This window comes from Rousettus aegyptiacus, unplaced genomic scaffold (genome assembly GCF_014176215.1).
Source record: "Rousettus aegyptiacus isolate mRouAeg1 unplaced genomic scaffold, mRouAeg1.p scaffold_m13_p_10, whole genome shotgun sequence".
NCBI lineage: Eukaryota > Metazoa > Chordata > Mammalia > Chiroptera > Pteropodidae > Rousettus > Rousettus aegyptiacus.
The window spans coordinates 43,840,546-43,863,176 of record NW_023416285.1 but is presented as its reverse complement, the minus strand read 5'-3'; the positions used below and the strand labels follow the sequence as shown (position 1 = coordinate 43,863,176).

The following is a 22,631-nucleotide window of genomic DNA, read 5'->3' as shown; positions in this document are numbered from 1 at the left end:
TTGTTTTCTTTTTAATTGTTGTTGTCAGCTACTTGCTCTCTGCTCAAAATGAAACGAACTTTAGTACTATTTCTTACAAGGTGGTGACGGCAATCCATTAATTAAAGGAAACTCTTATGATTAAAAAGATTTTTAAATTATGAACTCGCAGAATGAAAGACTCCAAGACTAAACCTGGGATAAATTTGACTGTTATCTTTAATTACTAATCTACTTATTTTTATTCTGCTTTAGTGAAGGGAAGTTATGCCCCTAAATAATATTTAAGATCCCAGTTTCCACTCACGACCACTTGTCCTAATATTCAATTTGAGCTGCATTTGGTCTTTAAAATAGTCTTGATGGTTTTTCTGATGTGTGCCCTTGGCCAGGCTATAGTCCTCAGTTACTCAAACAATAATCTAGGTGTTGCTGTAAAGTTATTTTTTTGATATGATTAAAGTCCTTAGTCAGCTGACTTTAAGAGAGATTATCCTAGATAATCTGAGTAGATCTGAGTCAATCAGTCCAAAAGCCTTAAAAGCAGAGCTGAGACTTTTCCAAAGAAGAAACTCCACTTGTGGACTGGCAGCCTTTTGTGCCTGAGAGTTTCAGCATGCCCTTCCTGATAGGCTGTCCTGTGGCTTTCAGGTGTGCCTAGCTAGTGCCCACAATCACATAAATGAGTAAATCTCTTAATATATATTTCCCCCCTGTTCTGATTCTCTAGCTTAACCCTGACAGAGTTTGTGGTTGCAGAAGTGGTTATAGAGAAACGAAATCTTAAGGATGAGTTTTCTAGGATGGTGTTCTCATCTAATTAGACTTAAATGCACTAATGTCAACATATGGTAAGAGATACACAAAATATGGCTATTAGCTACTCCCGATTAGTATCAACAGAAGGTGAGTTTCTGAGCGACCATGTATTTGCTATTTTAGAACATTTTAGTCGAACTAAGGAATATAATGAGGTTGGCTGGTTGCTCCTAAGTGAACTCTAGTCATGGTCTCTCAATTAATTTCCAAACTTAAGCCAGTTTATAGACCCAGAACCACATGCCAGAAGGGGAGACTTGGTCCCCTTGAGCACTACCAAAGTTCTACACTGTTAGTCTGTCTCCCAGTCTTTCTCAGAGGGACCTACAGATATTTACCAGAGTGACTATACATTGAAGAAAGGAAAATAATCAGACTTTTCAGGGAATACTGGACACTGTTCCTGAATTGACACTAACTTCAAAATACCACTGTATCTACCAATAAGAATAGGAGTTTATGGTGAACAATGGAGTTTTAGCTCAGGTCCATCTAACAGCGGGCCCAACGAGTCCCTAAATCCAACCTGTGGTTATTTCCCCAGTTCTGAAATGCATAATTAGAATAGACATACTCAGCAACTGGCAGGATCCCCATGTTGGATTCCTAACTTGTGGAGTGAGTGATATTTAGATGAGAGATCAGGAGAGGTGTGCAGGAAGTAGAGATTGTGGGGAGAGCATTGTGATGTAATCAAAGACCCAGAGAAGAAGAAATCCTGCAGAAACCAGGGGAAAGTAACCAGGGGAAAGTAAGAAAGGTTTTGCTGAAATGTGGTGGAAGTTAAAGTTGGAGTGCTTCTGGATCTAACCTAAGATGTTCGCTATTTAGACTTTCATTTGTGACCATTAAGGAGCCACTGCTGGCTTTGAATAATAGTGAGGTATGAAATAAAATTCTGTGCAGGTGGAGAAGGAATGGAATAATGGGCAAGGAGTTACAATGACTATGTGGGTCCTGATATTAAGCAGTTTACAGTGGGATGATGAAGCAAATACACAAATCAAGGTAGGATATGATGAAGCCCCAAGAAAGGTGTGAAATCAGAGAAAAGAGAGGTCTCAAAAAGAGACTGGAGACAAGAAATGCAAAACTTTTCTGTTTAATAAAATGCTTCAGCAACTGCTTTGCTCCCAGATTTCTCCATTCTACTCTACCTCTTAAATTAAATCAATATTTATTATTGGGCTCCAATTATGACATCTTATTTGCCATAAACATCTATTCATGAGAGTACTGATATTTGCTTAAAACTTTTTAACCTAAACTCTTCTATTCCCATTAACCATAATTGTTGTCAAAGCAAGTATATAAAGAAGATACAAATAATATGAGTTCTGGGGTCAGTTCTTCAGAATCAATTCTTTTTTACGTTGGCTTCCAAAGACTTACCTGGACCCCACGGCCTTTTGTATCGCTTAAATGTAACACTCCCTTCTTCGGCCATATTCTAAGGGCTTGCTACTCAAGGTGTGGTTGATGTACCAACATCAACATCATCTGGGAGCTTGTTAAAATGCAGAATTTCAGTCCCCCTCCCAGCCTTACTGACTAAAAATCTTTCTCTTACAAGTGCCCCAGGGATTTCTACAGAGTAAGGTTTGAGAAGCTCTGGACTAGATGCTAATCCTTTTTATTCATTTTTCAATACAATGACATTTGGCATCAGATATTGATAAGGGGTCATGCAGGGACTTGACAGTGAGTTTTGTCAAAGAATCTAATATTTTAGACTGGAAGGGATCTTAGAAATTATGTAGGCATAAAGGAACCATGTGACTTATCACCCAAATCAGGACATTTTGAAAGCGAAAGGAAGTGTTACATAAATATATTCTAGAACAACAGGTAGAAACAGGATTGTACAAAAAACCTTATTATTAACTTTTGGTATCAGCTAAATTTTAAATATATAATCTCCAACCCCAATAACAACCTCTCCATATATGTGTATTAATCCCAGTTTACAGAGATAGTATATGTATTGGGTTGAATCATAGCCTCCCAAGAAATATGTCCAAATCCTAAATGCCTGTTCCTGTGAATGTAATCTCTTTTGGAAAAAAGGTTTTGTAGAGTAAACAAAAATCTCAAGATGAGATCATCCTAGATTAGGGAAAGTCCTAAATCAAGGATAATAAGTGTCTTTAAAGAAATAGAAGGAAAGGCGTAGGAAGAAGGCCATGTGAAGCCTAAAGCAGTGAGTGGAGTAATGCAGGCCCAAGCCAGGGTGTCCTGGGAGCCACCAGAAGTTGGAAGAAGCAAGGAAAGATATTTCCCTAGAGCCTTTGGAGGGAATGTGACTCAGCTGACATCTTGATTTCAGACTTCTGGCTTTCAGAACTGAGAATAAATTTCTGTTGTTTTAAGTCTCTAAATTTGTGGTAATTTGTTAAGGCAGCCCTGGAAAACTAATCCAGTAAGTGAAGGCGGTCCTAATTGCAAGAAGGGAGTGGGGGTTCTACCTAGGTTTAATTGAAGGAGCCTTAAAGGGAATAAGGAGAAAGGAGAGGTGAGTCAAAGGCAGGGTATAAAGGAAGCAGTGGGACCTCTGCTATTTCTTCTTTTCCCTCTCCCTCCCTCATCACTGAAAAGGTGAGTTCATCTTGACTTTCTTGTGTTTTAGGTGAGAAAAAGATGGAGGAGAGCTTTTGCACTTGCAGTAGGTTGCCTTTTGATCCCTGCAGAGAGCTTTGTCATTCACAAGTGGTTTCAAATACAATTGTATTCAACCTTAAAAAGAATCCATTTGCTGGTAAGGAAGACAAAGCACAGAAGGACTAAATGAATTGTTCAAACTTGTAAATGTCTGGGCTGTAGTCAATCTAAGACTTCAAATTCCATGTTATTACTATTACAGAAAAATTACAAAGACTCAGACCAGTAAGAAATCAAGTAGCACCTGGAGGGTTGGAGAAACTCAGTTTTCTTACACTGGCGGTCCCAGAAGAGCTAGTGCTCTGAAAATCTGGGCCCAGAGCTCAGGGAAAAATTTTCTTTTCTAGGGCTTATCTGCAAACACACAAAAGGGGATACATCTGTTTAAGCACTAAAGGAATACATCTGTTATCTAGATGAAACATTCCAAGGGGTAGGTGAGTCTTCAGTTGATTTTGAGACCACCTTGCCTTTTGGCCTATGCAGCAAGCATGTTACAGAAACAGGACAAAGAGCTGATTACAAGGTTAATCATTTGAGTGGAAAATTCCTGAAATTTCCACTTCATTACCATTTCACCATTTTGTGGGATAATAATTCTTCCATAATAGTAAAGAACCCAAAACAAACAAAGAAAACAAAAAAACCTAACCCAGTTCATGGAGTTAAGTCATGAGCAACAGAAATCATTGGAGATTGTGGGTACTCAGCACCTGTGTCTGGATAGGCAGAAAGAGGTCTTCCAAAGCTGCCTGCTTTGTTGGGTAAACTTTGATACAACCATTTAGCATTACTTATGAAGTAAAAGGAGAGTAAGAGTTTTGCCTGAGTGTACAGTGTTAAATGAGTCAGTATAATCTTTGAAGTTTTGTGTTAAATCCGTGTTTGTTTTCAGCAAGGATTTTGGAAAGATTTTAGCAATTGTGTTTTTCTTGTTTTTATAAACTGGCAGACTATGAAGAGGTTTAATTTTAAGAAAAGAAATGACTGAAATGTCTTCATTCACAACTTTGTTTTTATGACCAAGTTATAATTTCCCCTCTTCTTAGTGGGGCAGGAGGTTTGTGATACCTACATGGCAGGAAATGAGGGAAAAATATTTACATTTGCAGTGGAGCCTCTCTTCTTCCTTCCGCCTCCCACTTCTCCACACCCTGGGTAAGGGCTGCTTTCTTTGCAGTATTGGCTACCAACTCTGTTTGCATTCAGTTTGCTGGCCCTCCCAGTTTTTCCAGCTTGAAATAACACGCAAAAGAAAACTGTATGAGATTTTGGTACCATTCAGTGATGATCTGGAAACCCTGAGCAGCCGGATTTTCCTATCTACTACACTTTCAAAATTCCTTCTCATGCTAATTCTTAAAATCAGATCAGGTCTCTAAGAGACACGAACCGCAGAGAAGTAAATAGCCGTATAAGGGTTCTGCCCTTCATTGTTCTAATCGGCACTAGGTAGCAAGGTAGCAGTGCGGAGACTGAATACCCAGGGGGCGCTGTCAGCTTGGTGAAGGCTTCTGCGGGCCTGGCATTTTTCTGCAGTTTCGGTGAGCTTGAGAGTGTCGGGTGAATGGTAGGGGAAGCTGTGGCTGGGGAATTACCCCGGCAAAAGAGCGACCCTCAGCCGAAGGAGCTCTGTGCCAGGGAGATGGCAGCTAAGTGGAGTACGCGACTTGTGGAGCTTTTCACCCCGCTGATTAGCTCAGCTCCGTACGGGACGGAGGGGAAGGCGTGGGAGACCTAGAAACGGCGCCAGCGGCAGCTCAGCAGCACTCTGAGCTTTTCTCTCTCCCTGAAAGCCCTTCCCAGAGGTCGTTTTACACCCACACAAACAAGACCTTCTCGAGTCCCGGACATGCCAGTAGATCATTTTGGGGATGAAGAAAATGATAACAGTTTTAGATGAAAACTCTGCGCCCTAGGGGACTCCTGCTGGGTTCTAGGGGTGGCGGGACAAACCGAGGACGCCCAGGAGGCTGCAGCGCTCTTAGAGGCTCCGGGTCGGGCGGCGGAGGAGGTGCGGCCAGGGCCACGCGAGGTAACAGGGCGTCGGGCGGCGGAGCGCGGCCAGCCGCCAGCACAGTCCTCGGCCTGGCGCCAGGTCCGTCGCGGCTGGTGCTGCGGTGAGGTGTGCTGGCGGGGATCCTCGCTCCCAGAGGTCCTCTGTGAGTCACCGCTGAGTTGTCGCGATCGCCACCCAGAGGAAATCGGGCAGAGCGTGGGGCGCGTTCGCGGCTGCACTCGCGCGCCCTGCCCGCGCCGCTGCGCCCCGGCGCTCGCCCGAGCCCGCTTCTTCTGGCGGGTGCTCCTAGGTCTGGTGCGTTGCGGTGGCTTCGGCGCGGGCCTGAGCCTTCGCCGAGAAAGAGTTAACCCGCTGGAGCGCGGAGGAGCCGAAGAGGAAGGAAGGAAATTACCGTCGTTCTGAAAGTTTTTCCTTCCTCTCTTTTTTTTTCCCCGGCAGAGGTGAGCCCGGGGAGGCGGCGGCGCTGACCTCCGGCGCTGACCCGCCTCTGCTCGCGGAGCTGCCGCCCGATTGCCTGGGGACAGGGACAGCTCGTGCGCTCGGACTTCTTCCAGGACCCTTTCGAAAGGGAACGCCAAGCCATGGAGGGCGCGGAGCTGGCCGTGAAGATCTTTTCCATCTGGCTGACGCTGGTGCTCGGCTTCATCCTCCTGCCTTCGGCCTTTGGGGTGTCTTTGGGCATTTCTGAGATCTACATGAAGATCCTGGTGAAAACTTTAGAGGTGAGTGCCAGCAGGGAGGCGGCGTCCCTGCACCTCCGAGCGCTTGACGTAGAATCCGGGGAGGTGGAGGCCGAGGATAGAATTGAGTTGACGCGAGGGGACCATTTCGGAAGGTCAGCGGTCCGCAGGAGTGTGCGTTTCGGTTTATCCTCCAAGGAAGCTCCAAGACAGCCTCCCGCCTTCTCCCGCGAGCTGAAGGGATCCCGGCTGAGATTACTGGAACACCTTATTGTTCCTCTGGTTAATAGCAGAACCATCCCACCCCGTGTCCTCTTGCTGTTGTTGTTGTTGTTAACTGATTAGAATAACAGTGTGACCGCGTTTTATATCATCGAATTTCTTTTTATCCATTATGCAGTGCAGCTGTCATTTCGCTCACTTTAATTTTTACAGCTCCAGGTTTCAGAGGTCCCTTCATGTACTAAGGCATTCTGTCCAGAAAGGTATCATGTTCTAGTTTATGCTCAAGATAAGACACCAATTGCTGAGTGGTAGAAAAAAAAAATCTGATTTTATTTGAGTGCAGTCATGGAAATTTTATCTCAACAATGGTACTTGCAATTTTATTGACCTCAGCTCTCCCTAAACTCTTGTTTCCAAATTCTGCAAAGAAAGTTATTAGATGGAAGTGGGCCTGTCAGAGAACAACTGCAGATTACCCTTATACAGGGTATATTTAATTACAAAGGGCTTTCCCATTTACTATCTCGCCATCTGCTCCCCAAAGCCTTGGAAGTGATAATAGAGGCTCAGAGAAGTACAGTGGTTTGCTTGAATGAAGTGGTCTTAACTGAGGAGAGGGCGTGTTTACCTAGTGGTTAGGAATACAGACTCAGTACAGATTTACCAAAATTCCAGCTCTCCTTCTCCATGCGTGTCTTTAGGGAAGTCACCTACTTCTTTCTCATTTTTCTAATCTATAAAACAGGAGTAACAATAACACCTCTTTAAGTAAGTTAAGCTATGTCAAGCACCTTAGAAGGATACCAGTACATGTTAGGTACTATATATGTGTTTACTGCTATTAGAGGAATATTATTATTTTTCAGATTCTAGCGTTTTTGTTATTATTCTAACTTCTACAGTACCTTCTAATGAGGGTTCTCATTTTCTGCTCTTATTTTCTGCCTGGGGGCAGACAGAAAATAATGTACTCTTCTCTCCTAGCTAGTGGGGTGGCTCCCAGATATACAGTCTCCTACCTGGAGATTACCTGCTATTCTCCTACCTACTAATTTCTTGCAAATCTCTTCTACCTGCTAATAATAATCTCCTGTTTTACCCCAGATTTTTGTTGCACTTTCTCTTTGTGGTTATTTTTCTGTCCGGTCTTTGGAGTTATATGTGATTCTATTTTTGAAAGTTCTATTGTTTTTCCTTGAGAGATATCTTACAGTTTGAACCTCTCTTACTGATTTAACACTCTGAACTTGGTCATACTATACTGTGAATGTCATAGTGAAGAGGAATTTACATTCAAAAACTAATCCCTTTTTTTGTTCTGCTTCTGTGGACCTGCTTACTGCATAGGCTGGAGGGCAGAGTGATCTTGAGATCAACTGAAAGCTCAACCTTCCCTATAATTGTTCTGTCTCCATAACAGAAATTATTACCTAAATTCCTAAATCACGTGCTCTGTAATTGCCCATAGCCCATGCTAACTGTAACAGCAGGTATATAAAAGCAAAATTGCCCCTGAGCTCAGGACCCAGATCTTCAGAGCGCTAGCTCTTCTGGGGCTACCAGAGTAATAAACCTGAGTTCTCCAACTCTCAGAGTGGTGCATGGTGTTCTTGTTTCACAACATTTCTACAACAATAGGTGCCTCTTATTGTTAGACTTCTTTAGAAGTCTAACGTGATCTTTTTCAGCTGGTGTTCATGCTTTCTCAGAACTCTGAAATGATTGAACTGTTCTCCCACACAGTAATGTCTTTTGGAATTTATGCCTCTAATGAGAATGGAGTGCAGGTAAATCACACACACTGCCTTCCAGGTGCTGATGCCTGTATTTCTTGTTTTAGCAATTCAAGGTACAGTTAAAGATATGGCAAGGAGAGAGGACAACTAGTTGCTGTCAACCTGGCAAATAGCTACTATACTCTGAAAGGATAACTACAGTTCAGGATCAGGCTTTCAATTTGGCAGGGCCTCAGATTGTCATTTTTGTCCATCTAGAGTTGAAGAGACTTTCAGAGATATATACTCTTTGTTAATCAAAAGCTCAAAAATGCCAAATTTTGATTTTAGTGGGAGATACACCACCTAGCTTGGAAATCAGGGAGTGGCAGCATAGGGAACCACCCTCTTTGCTAAGACTAAGTTATTAGGTCAGAGAGATGCTTGGCATATGTGGAATTAGAATAGGGATTCATTTCGTGAGCCAACCCTGTCTTGTTGGATGTAGCTGCCTGGAGCACCCATGTTTGGGAGCAGCTGGGCTTATCAGGAAAGAGTTGTGATGCCACAGTGAAATCTGCTTTAGGCACAGGAGAGGGAAATGGCAACCCAAGGCTTTTCATCCTTCAACTAGAACAGCAGTAGATATTTCAAAGACATTTCTGTTCGGCTGGGGTTAGTACAGTGGATTGCTTTTCCTGACCATAGGGATAGTTCCCTTAAAAATTGCACTGGTTGTTTAACGTTAGGAAATCTTTATTAGTATTAAGTATTAGAACATCTTTAGTTCTGGACAAATATCCTGCCCTTTTGTAGATTCCATTCAAGGCCCAGCCCTTCTGTTACTCATCATTCCTTACTATGTTCTCAACTGATTTGATTCTTTCTTTTGCATTCCAGTCCCAAGAACATTCTTTGGTCTCTTTGATTGGAATTGGAGATTTCTCAAATTTCTCAAAATGTTACAATTTATATACCACTTTAAAAGGTCATTTAGTTTTGTACATTATATGTTTACTTTTCTAAGTTTTATAGACAATGATTGGCTTTTTCATGACCATGAATGTAAATTCTGGAAGCCGAAATGTGTGGAGTGCCTTCTGAATAACTGAGTGTGGTAGTTGCTAATCGTCATGTAACTGACTCCTCCTTAGCTGCTCATCATTTCAGATAATAATCATTTATTGAGCACCTACTGCATGCTGCCTCTGCATTGCTGCAGATTCTAGATGTGTATATAACCCCTGATATGGCAAGCTACTCAAGGACGAGGCTTGAATTCTTAAAATAAATTTAGTCATTCTCTAAACCAGTGATTTTCAAGGGCTACGTAATGATTTCTAAGAAATATTATATCTATATCGGGCAAATTGTTTTAGGAATACAAACTATGAAAAGTAAAACTTTTGGCTGAGAGGGGTGTATAGTGAATGATCCATGTAGGTGGTAGGGTGTATGTATCTCAATCTCTAGAAGGGCGTTTGTGAACTTTTTGTTTATCAGAGAGGAGCATGGATTAAAGGTTGAAAATGCTATTCACAATCATGAAACTTAATTGTTAGGTTAATGATGAGGGTGAGGGTGGTGAGGGTGCTATTCATTGGCCTAAGGTGAGACAGGGCACTTAACATCTCAACCTTAGTTTTTACATGTGTATATAGGAATATACCTCTTGGGAGTAATTGTGCAGATACAATGAAGAGAGGGGAATGAAAGTAATTGATACACAGTAGGCACTCAACTCTTGGTGGAGTTTGAACACTCTGTTTTTGTTTGTTTGTTTGCTTGCTACTCTATGGCTAAGATTTATCTACCTTCATATCTTTGATGGGTCAGCATAAATACCTAGAACAGACAATTCCTGCCTTTTATTTTACCTATTATTTTTTCCCTTTACCCTCTTTTCAATACACTAGTTTTCCATCTTTTTAAAAAGGCATGTCAATAATTCAGATGGTTATATTATCATAATATAGTTATTATTCCTGATGTTGGAAATATAATGAATGTGTTAGAAGGCCATGGCTATTTATGATAGAAAGTTATAGTAAAAGCTACTAAGGCTATGTGCTTTTTGTTTAATTTAATTCCACAACAATTCTCTGAGATAAGGTCCATTATTACTCTTATTGATAGATTAGGGAATGGAGGTTCAGAGAAAATTTGTCAACAGTAGTAGATAAATGTCATACAGTGGAAGAATGAGAATTTTAATTTGAATCTAGAGCCTGAGTTCTTACTCAGCTGAGATGACAGCCTCTGCCAAGAAACTGTTTTATTATGCTACAGATGATGGCCTGCTATTGTTTGAGTAAGCCTAACATTTTGAATTTTTATACAATTTTATGTACTTTTCCTCCTCTCTTTAGTTACTTCTTAAATGTCTCTTTAGTGTAAAAACTGAAAGTTGTAATTGTCTAGGTGACAGTGTCACATTTTTGCAAGTTTTTGGCCTAGGCTTTAGAAATTAGACCTAACCTCTTTTCTGTGCATTATGGGCAGCTGCTTTTTATCCCTCAAGAGGATTTTGAAATTAAGTGGAGTGAAAACCTGATTGAAAGTGTCTTTGAACTGTCTTTGGTGGTGGGAACGTGAGATGGGGAGTAGTAATGGGATTTGTTAGACACCACTACTGTACTTCAGGGCCGTCTTGTGGACAGAGCTGGACCTTTCCTGGTTTCTTGAAGCAGATGTATTCTGAGATCCCTTTGGAAGAGATTTAAAACCTCTGAAGAGACATTTTGCCTCTGCGTGGGGCTATCTCAATCAGCTAGAGAAGCTGGCATGATGAAAGAGAAATAGTTATTGGGAAATGGCACAAGATGGTCTGAAAAAAACTGATTATTTTAGTGCCTGAAGTGCGGGGCGTGGGAAGAGAGGAGTAAGTCAACATTGTTCTGCTTTGTGGCCTATTGTGTGGTGGTATCGGATAGATTATTTTCTTTAATCTTACCACAACGCTTGGTAATTGCTTCTGGTTTAGAGATGATGAAAATGAGGCCCCAAGGCAATAAAGTATTTTGTCTGAGATGATTACAGCCTGGATGTGGCAGAACTGCAACTCATTTGTACATCTATCTGGCTGCAGAGCATAGGCACATTTTCACTTTCACTGGAGAGTAAACCCAGAAGAAACAGGTTTTCCAGTATAAATTCCATTTTGCAGTAAATGACTTCTCCTCCAAAACCTTAACATTTGCTAGCCTTGAACACTATAACTGCATTCTGTAGGACAGACCTTTGGAGCTACCACTTCAGGAGAAGTTTCGTGTTCTGAAACTTGCCTGGTGACAGAACATAAAGCTCTTTGTAGCACATTATGCTATTTGATCAATGCCCCTGTATTAGTGTGCTAGGGCCACCATAACAAACTACCACAGACTGGGTGGCTTAAACCACAGAAATTTACTTCCTCACAGTTCTTTCTGGAGACTAGAAGTTCAAGATCAAGGTGTCGGCAGGTTGGTTTCTTCCGAGGCCTCTCTCTTTGGATTGCAGATGGGTGCCTTCTTGCTGTGTCCTCACATGGCCTTTCCCCTGTGTTTGTGCATCTCTGGTGTCCTTTTGTTCATCCAAATTTTCTCTTCTTATAAGGACGCCAGGTAGATTGTATTAGGGCCCACCTTAATGACCTCACTTTAACGTAGTCACTTTCTTTAAATGTCCTAGCTCCAAATACAGTTACTTTCTGATGCACTGGGGCTTGGGGCTTCAACATATGAATTTGGAGGGATGCAATTCAGACAAGCCATAATAACCACAAAATATCAATATTTTCCATCATATGAGCATACAATCATTGTCCTCGTTGAAGGTCATTACTATTTATATAAAACATAATAAAATCACATGCCTACAATAAAAAAAAACTGAGCTTCAAGATTAATAATGATTGATTGTTTACAACATTTTATTTTAATCATATCTTTGGTCTACTTACAAATGACAGTAGGTACCAAAGTTTTAAGTTGCAAACTATAGAGATAAACCTTTACCTCTATTAAGAAAAGGCGGGAGGTCTAGAATTTGAGAACTCCTACACTAAGCCAGTTTGGAAGAGAAAAAGACACAATCAGATTAAGACTGAGTCTTATTATCATTTGTGACTTGCCACTTGAAGCCCGGAAGATTACGCCTCTATTTATAGGCTGTTCTCTAAGCACAAATTACACGTTCAATTACTTGGCTCTTAGGGATGGTAGGCAGGGGTCCTGATGTAGTCAGATCAAGCCTTACTCTTTGACCTTCATGTATATGTTTTAAGGTATTTATTCTCTATCAGTTATTTTCTTGCTTATTTGAAAGTGTCTTTACACCTCTGTGTTTAATCTCTCTGAGTTGAGCAATAACTGAGATTTTTGTCTTGATGTATTTAATAAATGCTGTCTTTTTGCCCCTTTAAGGGCACTTAAGTTCACAGGTTTTTACATGTGTAAATTATAATTATCACAATGTATTTTACCTCTTATTTTGCTCTTCCCCCACCCCAAATCAGTCAATTTAGCCATTGTTAGTTTCTGGAATTATAATCATCTAAATAACATTTAAAGGCTTCTTTTCTAAAATAGAAAAATAGCCTTTTAGATTTTCTGGAATGCTGTCAACAAAGTTCACTTGTAGTGTTTGAACTATGGTGATAATGGTAGATAATTTTGGAAATGCATAAACAGAGTATAAAGAAAATGATAAGTCACATCTTGGTATTTGGGAGCTGATTTTTCCTGTCCTTAACTTTTCTTAAATCTGTGGATCCTCATAATCATAACATTTTTCCTATGCATCTTAAAACGTAAGTGACCAGGTGGGCATATGATTTCTTTATTTATCAACTTCACGGATTTCTTTTCAGCTTTCCAGGTCTCACGCTATCTCTGCAAGCTTATCTTTGATGCTGGCAATTAGGCCTTTTTGAATGTGTCTCATTCTTGAATGTCTAATTTGTTATGAAAATAATAGCTATTCCTTAGGCCCTGGTTTTTACATGTGTTAATCCCATTTAATCCTCATGGCAATTTGATGGGATGAGAACTATTATTCTCACTTTACAGATGAGGAAACTGAAGCCTAGAGGTTTTAAGTAACTTTAAACCCAGATAGTCTTGATGCCAGTAACCTGCGCTCCTGCCCAACATATTTCACTACTTTTTGAAGGAGTAATTTATTGGGATATGAGGTATATGGGAGGGGTCTAAATAGAGTAAACATGATCTTTTCCTACTATTTGGGCATCATCAGTAACTAACATAAAAGTATCCCTGGGTCTGGGATATTGCTATATCCAAGGTTCACTGGGGGATCACTTTAATTCAAGGAGTGCCAAAGCTTAATGTTTAATTTTACTTATCTATATAAGTATGGTTTAAGTATTCTCCATTGTGTCTGTGGAACAATTTAAATTAATACTTCTTGTTTTTGAACAGTGGGCCACATTGCGAATTGAAAAAGGAGTCCCAAAAGAATCATTTTCTAAAAACTCAGCTTCTGTTGGTAAGTCTTCCTTTTCATTATGATGGTTAAAATATCCAAAATATGATGATATAAAATATCTCATTTACATCTACTCAATTTGAACTTGAAATATGCAGTGCATTCTATAAGGCTTTAGATTGTTCATAATTCTATCCTCTGTGCAAAATAGCAGCTTTCTGAGTTTTGAATGAGTTGTTAGGAGATAATATTTGATAGTTCATCTATGTGTTCTACAGGGTATTTCTAAAGGTGGCTGTCCATGGTTTTGAAGATGTAGTCAGTGGTTTAAAAATAATTTAAAAAAGGATATCTGGACTTCTTGGGAATTAAATTTATTTTTGAAGTTTTTATTCTAATTCGTGGTTCTCAGAGTATGTTCCTCAGAATACTCTTTCTTGCTTAAGGCTAATTGGTAATACATGAAATAAAAATTAACTCCCCTGTGCCCTATGCTTGGGAATCACCACATATTACTCCTTTCTTTTGGAGAGTAATATTGCACAGAAATAAAGGTTCAGAAATGTCCTGCAGTAAAGAAACTTGTTTAGTTTTGTTAGAAGTGAATTAACAAATCAACCGAGCTAACCAGTCCCTCCTTCTGTTTGTGAGCTTTGCTTTTATTATAAAAACCCTTTCACCAGGGGTAAAAATTGTTTGAGACACCAGGAATAGTATTTTATGGGAGCGATGGCTATAAAATTAGGAAGAAATGAATTACCACATTTAATTAAAAGACTAAGCTTTTTATGTGTTTTTCAAAAATAATTGTTGAAACAATTTTGTGCCCATCTAATTCAGGATCAAAGGAAGTCAAAATGTCAAACACTTCACTAGGAGCAGTTTATCTTCTGGAGGCTTGTCTAAGAGGAATAGCAGAAACTGTACACTGTAGTGTATTTTGGAAATAACATATCTGAGTGAAGACATCTGTGCATTTTTGTGTAATTGATTGTGATGTTCAAATAATTTAAACAACTAGTAGAGTTTTATAGTGTCTACTTAAACACCAAAGTATTATCGCTGATAACGTTTTTTACTCAGATTGGAAATTTCTGGCTATACTTGATCCTTATTTTTAGTGCCAGATACCTTTTTTCTTAGATATAGCAGATCTAATTTTTTATTTTTCTGAGTTGGATACATTTTTTCATATGTGTCCTTAAGTTTAAGGAGAGAACAAACTTTTTTGGCTCATTTTGTGTTGTACTTGGCGAGTTTGGGACTGTTATTGATCTTGAGTGACAGCCTATAGGGTTCTATAGATTGAGGTGGTGGTGGTGGTGCATGTCTTGGGCTATGAATTTAAAAAGGCACAAGGTGTTTCAATTTGGGGGTTTAGGAGGATTAAAAATTCACTAGGTGAGGGTGGCCAGTAACAGTGGCTTAGTTTTTTTACCCTATGTGGAAGCGAATATTTTCACTTGTTGGATTTATTTATTTATTTGTTTATTTATTTATTTGTTTGTTTGTTTGTTTGTTTTTGGTCATGCATCTGTCTTTTCTATTTTTGGTCTTCATTTTTTTTTCCATGGTGCCTCCAGGAAATAGTAGAAATGAACAGGAGGAGAAGATATAAATCATAATGGTTTAGAGTAAGTCTGATGCCTAAAATTTGTCATATTTCATTCAGAGTAGCTGCCCTTTCTTTTAGCCTGTGAAATTAGGAATTGACTATTGCAGTTATTGAGTATTTGCTACATGTAAGAGGGATTCTTACACTATCGTATAGGGAACCAAAGAGGATTAAACCATGGTTCTTGCGGGGAGACAGACCTCTGACAGGCCACTGCTAAAATAGGTGCAAAAGCAAAGGACAATGTGAGATCTAATTTGGGCTCAGATATGTGCTGCTTTCATCTCTGTTAGTCCCACAGCTATGCATGGTATGTCCCTCCGCTCCCAGCCTGACTTACATCGTGCTTTGGGAGCCCTGTTCTAGGGGGTGTGCCTTCTTGATATATCCGGGTGTTTGGAGTCAGCAGAGAGATATGTCAGTCCTAGACAGACTGGCTGAGGATGATGAAACACACTGAGCACTTGTGTGCCTGGCTGGTATAGTCTTCAGCCCTTGCAGCATCATGTCTCTGGACTGCAGCCAACAAGGCTGACCGCTTGAGGCGGTCAAGCTTAGGCCAGGGTCACAGCCAGGCCAAGGCTCCAGGGAGTAAGGGTGTGATTTCGAGATGTCTGAATGAGGTAACACTGACAATAGGTTTGGGAAACTGAGGAGAGATTAGCTCAACAGGGAAAACAGTTATATTTATTTTCTGCACCAAAAAAATTCCTTCTGCTGTTCTTTTACTTGATGAAGCACATTTTTGGAAACACTTTTCAAGTTTCTCTCTCCACTTAAACCTGTCTTACATTATATTTCTTCTGTGCTTTTATTGAATAAGCCAACTGAAAGCTGAAGCTTGGGAAATAATATCTTTGTGGTTAAATAATTCTTTAGCTATAGAAATTTTTTTCTTGTATAAAAAACTGTCTAATTTGTTGAGCTTCAGATATGATCATGAGTAAGATCTCTTTAAGAAGCTCTGTTATTATACCTTTCTCTTCTAGGTTTAAGGGCTTTTCCTCATGGTTAATACAATGATGAAGAAAATAGCCCTTCCCCCACTCCACCTCAAGTAGCTGTGTTATGCTGAGCATTAAAGTTCAGTGGAGAATATGGAATTCCCTTCCACCTTAGTATTTGGTCCTGGAGAGCTGATGCATAGAAAGCTCATAAAGTGGACAGAAGGGTATTGCGTCCTTTGCTTCTTTGCATCAGCTGTGCTCTCACCATTCCAGCCATAAGACAAGTGCATCTCCTTGCACCCTGAGATGTGGTCTGACTGAGATTTTGGAGCCCTTGATTCTACTTCATTGTTAATACTGCCAGGGACCGTTTGACTATTAAGTGCCGCCAGCATCAATCTTTGGGTACCTGGCTGATTTTCTGGATATATTGTGCTATCAGACTCGATGAGTTCATAATTTTGATTGCAATTGTAATGAATGTTATTAATTCTGTCATTTTTATGATTTAAGATTAATTTCACTATAATTGCGTTATGATACTAGAACATTTTGAATGATTACCAACCAAAAGTCAACAGGCAGGAATAAAGGGCTGCATTTGCCCTAGCTGTTGGAGTGTGAGTCACATACAATACAAATAAATAGAGGCTGTGGCTTAGTCATTTTGGCACTATTCCCTGGAGTGTGCTGCTGGTCTGACTCAGCACTGCGGGCAGTGGGAATTGTGTGCCACCTTCTCAGGTCTTCCATGTTGCCCTACTCCAGTGGGCACCACACGTAAGGATTTTGGCTTATGTGGCCTGCTATTAATTAAGCTCCTGTGCTAAGTTTCTCTTCTGCCCTGTATTTTTTGCCCCCTAGTCCTTCTTTCCCGCAACCTCGACACACAAAGAGCAAAGTGCTACAGTGAAGCTTCTGATGTAATACCAATTCGGAGAGAAAACAGGGTGCCTAACATTTCCCTTTGGTTTTACTCTTGGGGTTCTTTTTGTGAGATTCGACTAACCATGTGGATGTCTGTCCAACATTAGTTACAGCAACATTAATCAAAGCTACTGTAGTCACCAAAAATGTGGGATAATATTTTATAATAGACATTTGAGGAGTATCATTCTTCTTTACACATTTTGCCTGGGGCAGGCCATTTTTGATAATCTGTTTACATCAGCTAAGTTGGTTTAGTACTGTTGTCATGGTGTAAACTTTCTGAATATCAGTATCTGCTGTCCTCAAGAATGTGGAGTGTGATGCATTTAATGGAGTTATCTTATTGATAAAATACTGGAACTTGTTTAGCTACTTACATAGAGAAAAATAATCCAGTTATAGGATATGGAAGCATTATAGGTTGAGATTTTCTTTATTACAGCTGAATGTCTACCTGCTTTATTAGTCTGTTTCTGTAGGTAAGTCTTGTATCTAATGGTGATGATGATAACAATGACAACAATTTTCAAACATATACAAAAATAGAGAAATAATGTAATGAGCCCCATATAACCAATATTTGTCAAGATTTTACCACACTCATTTCATCCATCACTCCTCATTTTTTTGCTAACTTATTCAATGCATACACAAAATTTCATGTCTTTTCATGCATTTAAAAAAGGACTTTAACAAATGACAACAGCGCTATTATCACTTTAACAACATAATCATTTCTTACTATCTTATATACAGCCAATATATCTTTCTCTAACAATTTCAAAATGTTTTTCTAATTGATTTGTTTGAATTGAGATTCAGTCATGGTCCACAAATACGTTCGTGCTTTTATTTAATGGTACTGCTTTGTGGACATAATGGAATGTAATTTTTGATCCAAGAAAATTGCTTAATAGTAGGTGATTCTAAAAAAATCTACAAGCATACCATGCATTTTTATCCTCACATCCTAATATAGCTCTGTAGAAGATAGAGATTTAATTCTTTTGCTTGTTCGTTTTAAAGCCATAAGATTAGTCATCTGTGTTTCTAAGTGCACTATCATGAAAACTTAGTTCAACTACTTTGGAGAGCAATTTGGCAATTCCTAGCAAAGTTGAAGACCTATTACACTATAACCCCACAATTCCACTTTTCCTAAGATATTGAACCTACCCAAACTCTCAGCATATTAGGAGACACGTTACAAATATATATAAACAGTGAATATGTGGAGACAACCTTGTCACTCATCAGGAGAAGCATTAATATGTAAGCTGGTTTGTTTATACTATGCAGCTGTCAAAATAAATTAAATGGATTTACACAAAAAAAACAAAGTAGACAAATCTCAAACCATGTTGAAAGAAAAGAAAATTATAGTATAATAACATTTATTTAAAATTCATGATCATAAGTAGATACCATATGTTTATGTAGATATTTATAGATAAGTGTAAAATATATTGGAATTGACGCCTACTACAGGATAGTGGTTATCTTTTAGGAGGTAGGAAAAAAGGTGAGGAGGTAGACTTTCATTGTATCTATAATTTTTTCTTTAAAAGTATCTGAAGCAAATATGAAAATGGATATCTTTTTTTTCTTTGTTGAACTCATATTTTTGTTAAACTTATGTTTTAAACATAAAAATTAAACAAACAAAATATCAATAATCATTCAGCTAGAGTCTTTAGTCTAAAGAACAGAACTAGTTTGATATGATTAAAAAACAGGTACCTGTCTCAGGGGTGTGATTGATGGTTACCTGCTCCAAAACACATCTCCATTTAGCCTGACCAGTTCCTGGAATTTAAACTTAAACTTGTGGAACAAAGAAGTTTTTAATCAAAATATATATTACTCCTTAGAGCTGTTTCTCAGCCTCAGACCTACTGACATTTGGGGCTGAATAATGCTTTGTCATGGGGAGAGGTCCTTTGCATTGTTAAAGATGTTTGGCAATTTGGCAATTCAAGATCTATTACACTATAACCTCTGGCCTCTACGCACTAGATGACAGTAGCACATTCCTCCGGTGACAACCAACAATGTCTCTAGAGGTTGCTCAATGTCTCATAGGTTAAAGCCCTCCTCTGCCTTCTCCCATCCCTCCTTTGATTCCTTTATGAGGCTGCTCTTAGAGAATAGTGCATTAATATGTTGATCCCCACTATCGTTAGCATAACTTATTTTAGTTTTCTAACAAATAGGCCCTAGGAAGAGCAGAACTTGTTTTCCATAGTTTTTGGTGGCTTGTTTGAAGAATGATGGAGTGCAAGACAGTGCTAGCAGAGAACCCTGGACAGTGGGAGGGGAGGCATGTTCCTTAAGGAAAGGTACAAGAGGATCTTCCTTCAAATTTCACCTCATAAACCAATGGGGGACCTTTAGAGTGGATTAGAGACCTGCATATGACTAAGTGCTCTAACTGCCGAAAGTAGATGATTTAGCATTTAATTCCGGCTAACAATGAGTAAGCAGGAAGGAGTGGTTCCGTCATGGAAGGAGAAGGTAGAAGGGCAGATCAGATCTATGTCTTAACTGCATTGCGAAGTGATGGGTGGGATAGGAGTGATTTAAGCTGTAAATCATAGAAAGGGAGGCTCCCTTCCTAGGAAACCAATTAGGAAGCTCATAAAACCATAAAACCTGTTTTTCAGATTATTTTTCTTTTCACATAGCAGTAACAAAGTGGATGATATGCCCTTAGCCCTATCCCTATTTTCTGTAAAATTAGTTATTTTTGTTGTTGCTGTTTTTTTTTTTTTTAAAAAAACAAAACAAAACAAAACACATTACTAATATAAGCAGCTTTTAAATCTTTCTATTCCCAGAACTAACTAACCTTTGGAAATCTTGTTGGAGATTTAGCTCTTTTGGTCCCAACCCCCTCAGCAGTCTAGAAGAGTGTGCCTGCATCTCAAAATTGTGGAGGTTTGAAAACCGTGAAACTAAGACTTAAGGATTTTTTGAGAGTGAGAAGATAATTAGACGAGACGATAGGATAGTCAGCTTAGGAATATATCCCGTATTTATTTAGGGAAATTCTCTTTACTGTCGGGAGGGCCAGACATCTCATTAGGTGCCCAGCAAATTAATAATCCAGCTTGTCATTTTAGAATTGTTCCCAAAACCAACCTCCCCATCTCCACACCTCTTTTGGCCACCTTACCCCTCCAGAGAAAACCCCAATCATAACTCCAGAGCTTCTTTATTTTATTTTTACCTCATAGACAAGAACCTGTCAATAATAATATTCGTTATCACCATTTGTTGAATGCTGACTTCACTGTGCAAAATTATTTACACAAGGAAGGTCTTGTTAATCCTCATTTCACCAATAAGAAAACTACAGGTAAAGAAGGTCAAGTAACTTGCTTCAGATCACGTTGCTAGTCAAAGGCACTCTGAAAAGAAATCCCAGTTTGTATTTTCTACTCAAAATCTCTTGCCACCCTTTCCTACCCTAAACCATACCCTCCTTACTAGCTCCTCTGGTCAGTGCTTTCTTATTCTCCCTTTGAAGGTTGAGGTGACTCTTCTATAAATGGAAATATCTCTCCTGAGTGTTGGCTTTGTTACATACTAGGAAAAACATAATCTCAAATCATCAACAAAAGTTTTGAAGAAATGAGTCTGGTTTAACATTATAATCAAAGATACCAATGCATAAGTGTCAAACCATAAGGCTCACATTTTAATTGAATTGGTGGCTCATTTGATGATGGAGCTTTATGGATGCTTCTGTGTTGTGGGATTTCTTGTTTCATCAAATTAGCTATGTCCAAATCAACCAAGTTAATGTGGACTGTCAATCAAGATATGGGTCAACATTACATTCAATGGGATGTTAAGATGTTAAAATGAAACTACTTGTTATTCTAAACGCCTGTTGGTTTTTCCGAAGTGTTGACTGACGACGGTCTACAGTGTCTACTCTTCTACCCCGCCCCATTTTTATGATTGGCATTCATATCTAGGGTTAAAATCTTCTCATTTTATAATCAGCATTGATTATTTTATAAGTTTTTGGGGGAACTACTGAGGATAGAATCAACAAGGGAGTAGATTTGAAAAAGGGAATAGACATTCTCATTCGCCTTTCTCAAAAGAATAAAAGTACACCTCCAATACTTTTGGTTAGTACTTTCAGTCTTGATGACTGAAAGAGACACTAATAGAAAATTAGTCAGAATAAAAAAAGAGGCAAATTATTCTATTACAGACATATGAATCATGTAGAAAGTAGAAAAATAGAAGGTGTTTTTATATGAGTAAAGCTTTTGATTCTGTCTTGATCGCAAATAATAGGGTGAATAAATCCATTCTGTCTGTCACCCTCCTCATGACCCTGACAGACTTAACTAATTGAGGAAGTCTTTGTCACTGAGGAAGTCTTTGAACTGAGATGTGGCCTTAAAAGTCCTTCTTAACACAAACCTGCAGATAGCTTCTTGCTACCAACTGATCTGGAGCTGGCCTTCCTTGTGAAACCTCGTCATCACCCCTGATCCGGAGAATAGGCAAGGTTTCTCTGTGTACCACAGGGTGAGTAACTGAAAGGACAGGAACCTGTTGAGTAATTGTGTTTTGGCATAGATTTAGTTTTCTTGTTTGAGGTTGTAGTGATGATTTTGACATAATTGGAAGTGTGTTACAGTTGGTCGAATGCTCTTAAATGAGAGTTTTAAGCAACCTAGGAAACAAGGATAGAATTTAAAGTAATCTTGTTGGTTTTGATGAATGAGCCCCCAGAGAGGGAGAATGATATTCAAGATCCTTTACCTAAGGAGTGTGCTCTGAAATGGGATAGAAAAAAACAGGCTTAAAGACATGGAAAAAAAAGGCTTGCCGCAAAAAAAAAAAAAAGGCCAGAGGCAGAGTTTTAGACAACCCAGCAGTGGAAAGCGAGGCAAAGTATAGAACCTAAAACGATATTGCAGTGCATAACAGAGCCAGTATGTTCAACTATACAGTGACGAGCTGCTTTGAATCACTAACCCTGGTCTCTGCTTACATTATATGCTGAACCGTGCATATAACTCTTAGTCTAGTTAAGGAGATGTCACCAGTTTTCGTATATCCATGTGACAATTGAGAACCAGGCAATGTGAACGCTATTGAATTTTACAAATGAATTTAATTAATTTGAGGAAGAAAATTTGGAAGTATAGCATAAAAGAAGATATTTGGATGCAGTACACCTGAGAGCATTTTTTGTGGACATGTCAGTGCTGAACTGGCCATGTGGAGGAGGTAGATCGGGATTAACTAAGGTGGCAGGGCTTTCTCAAAGCCCTGGAGGAATAAAGAAATAGCTTAATTAGCAGTAGGAGTTAGCTTAGTTTACAGAAGGGGCAACACATAGACATGAGGTTACTAAGAGGGTAAGATCAGATTATGAAGGGCCTCAAAAACAAAGCAGTTTAAATGTGATATAAAGGCACAGATAAGCCCGGTTTCACTGTAATTCTGAAGCCCGCGAAAAGGGTTAATATAGTGATAAGCATGATCTGTGAAGATTGATTATTGAATCTAGAAAAATGCTGAAGGATGACTCATTAAAGTTGGTTAATTATTGGAAGGAGAAAGTTTTTCCTCTGTATATCCATA

At 39.2% G+C, this 22,631-nt stretch overlaps 1 protein-coding gene across 1 annotated transcript in view; it reads left to right on the top strand.

Annotated features, from left to right (window-relative positions):
• The first annotated feature begins 5,101 nt into the window (after nucleotides 1–5,101).
• Nucleotides 5,102–22,631, top strand: part of GPAT3 (glycerol-3-phosphate acyltransferase 3) — a 52,922-nt gene continuing 35,392 nt past the window's right edge. The window contains exons 1-3 of the mRNA XM_016156175.2: nucleotides 5,102–5,117; nucleotides 5,915–6,198; nucleotides 13,517–13,583. Of these exons, the coding sequence (XP_016011661.2) occupies nucleotides 6,058–6,198; nucleotides 13,517–13,583 (208 nt within the window). The 5' untranslated portion in view covers nucleotides 5,102–5,117; nucleotides 5,915–6,057. The remainder of the gene's footprint in view (nucleotides 5,118–5,914; nucleotides 6,199–13,516; nucleotides 13,584–22,631) is intronic.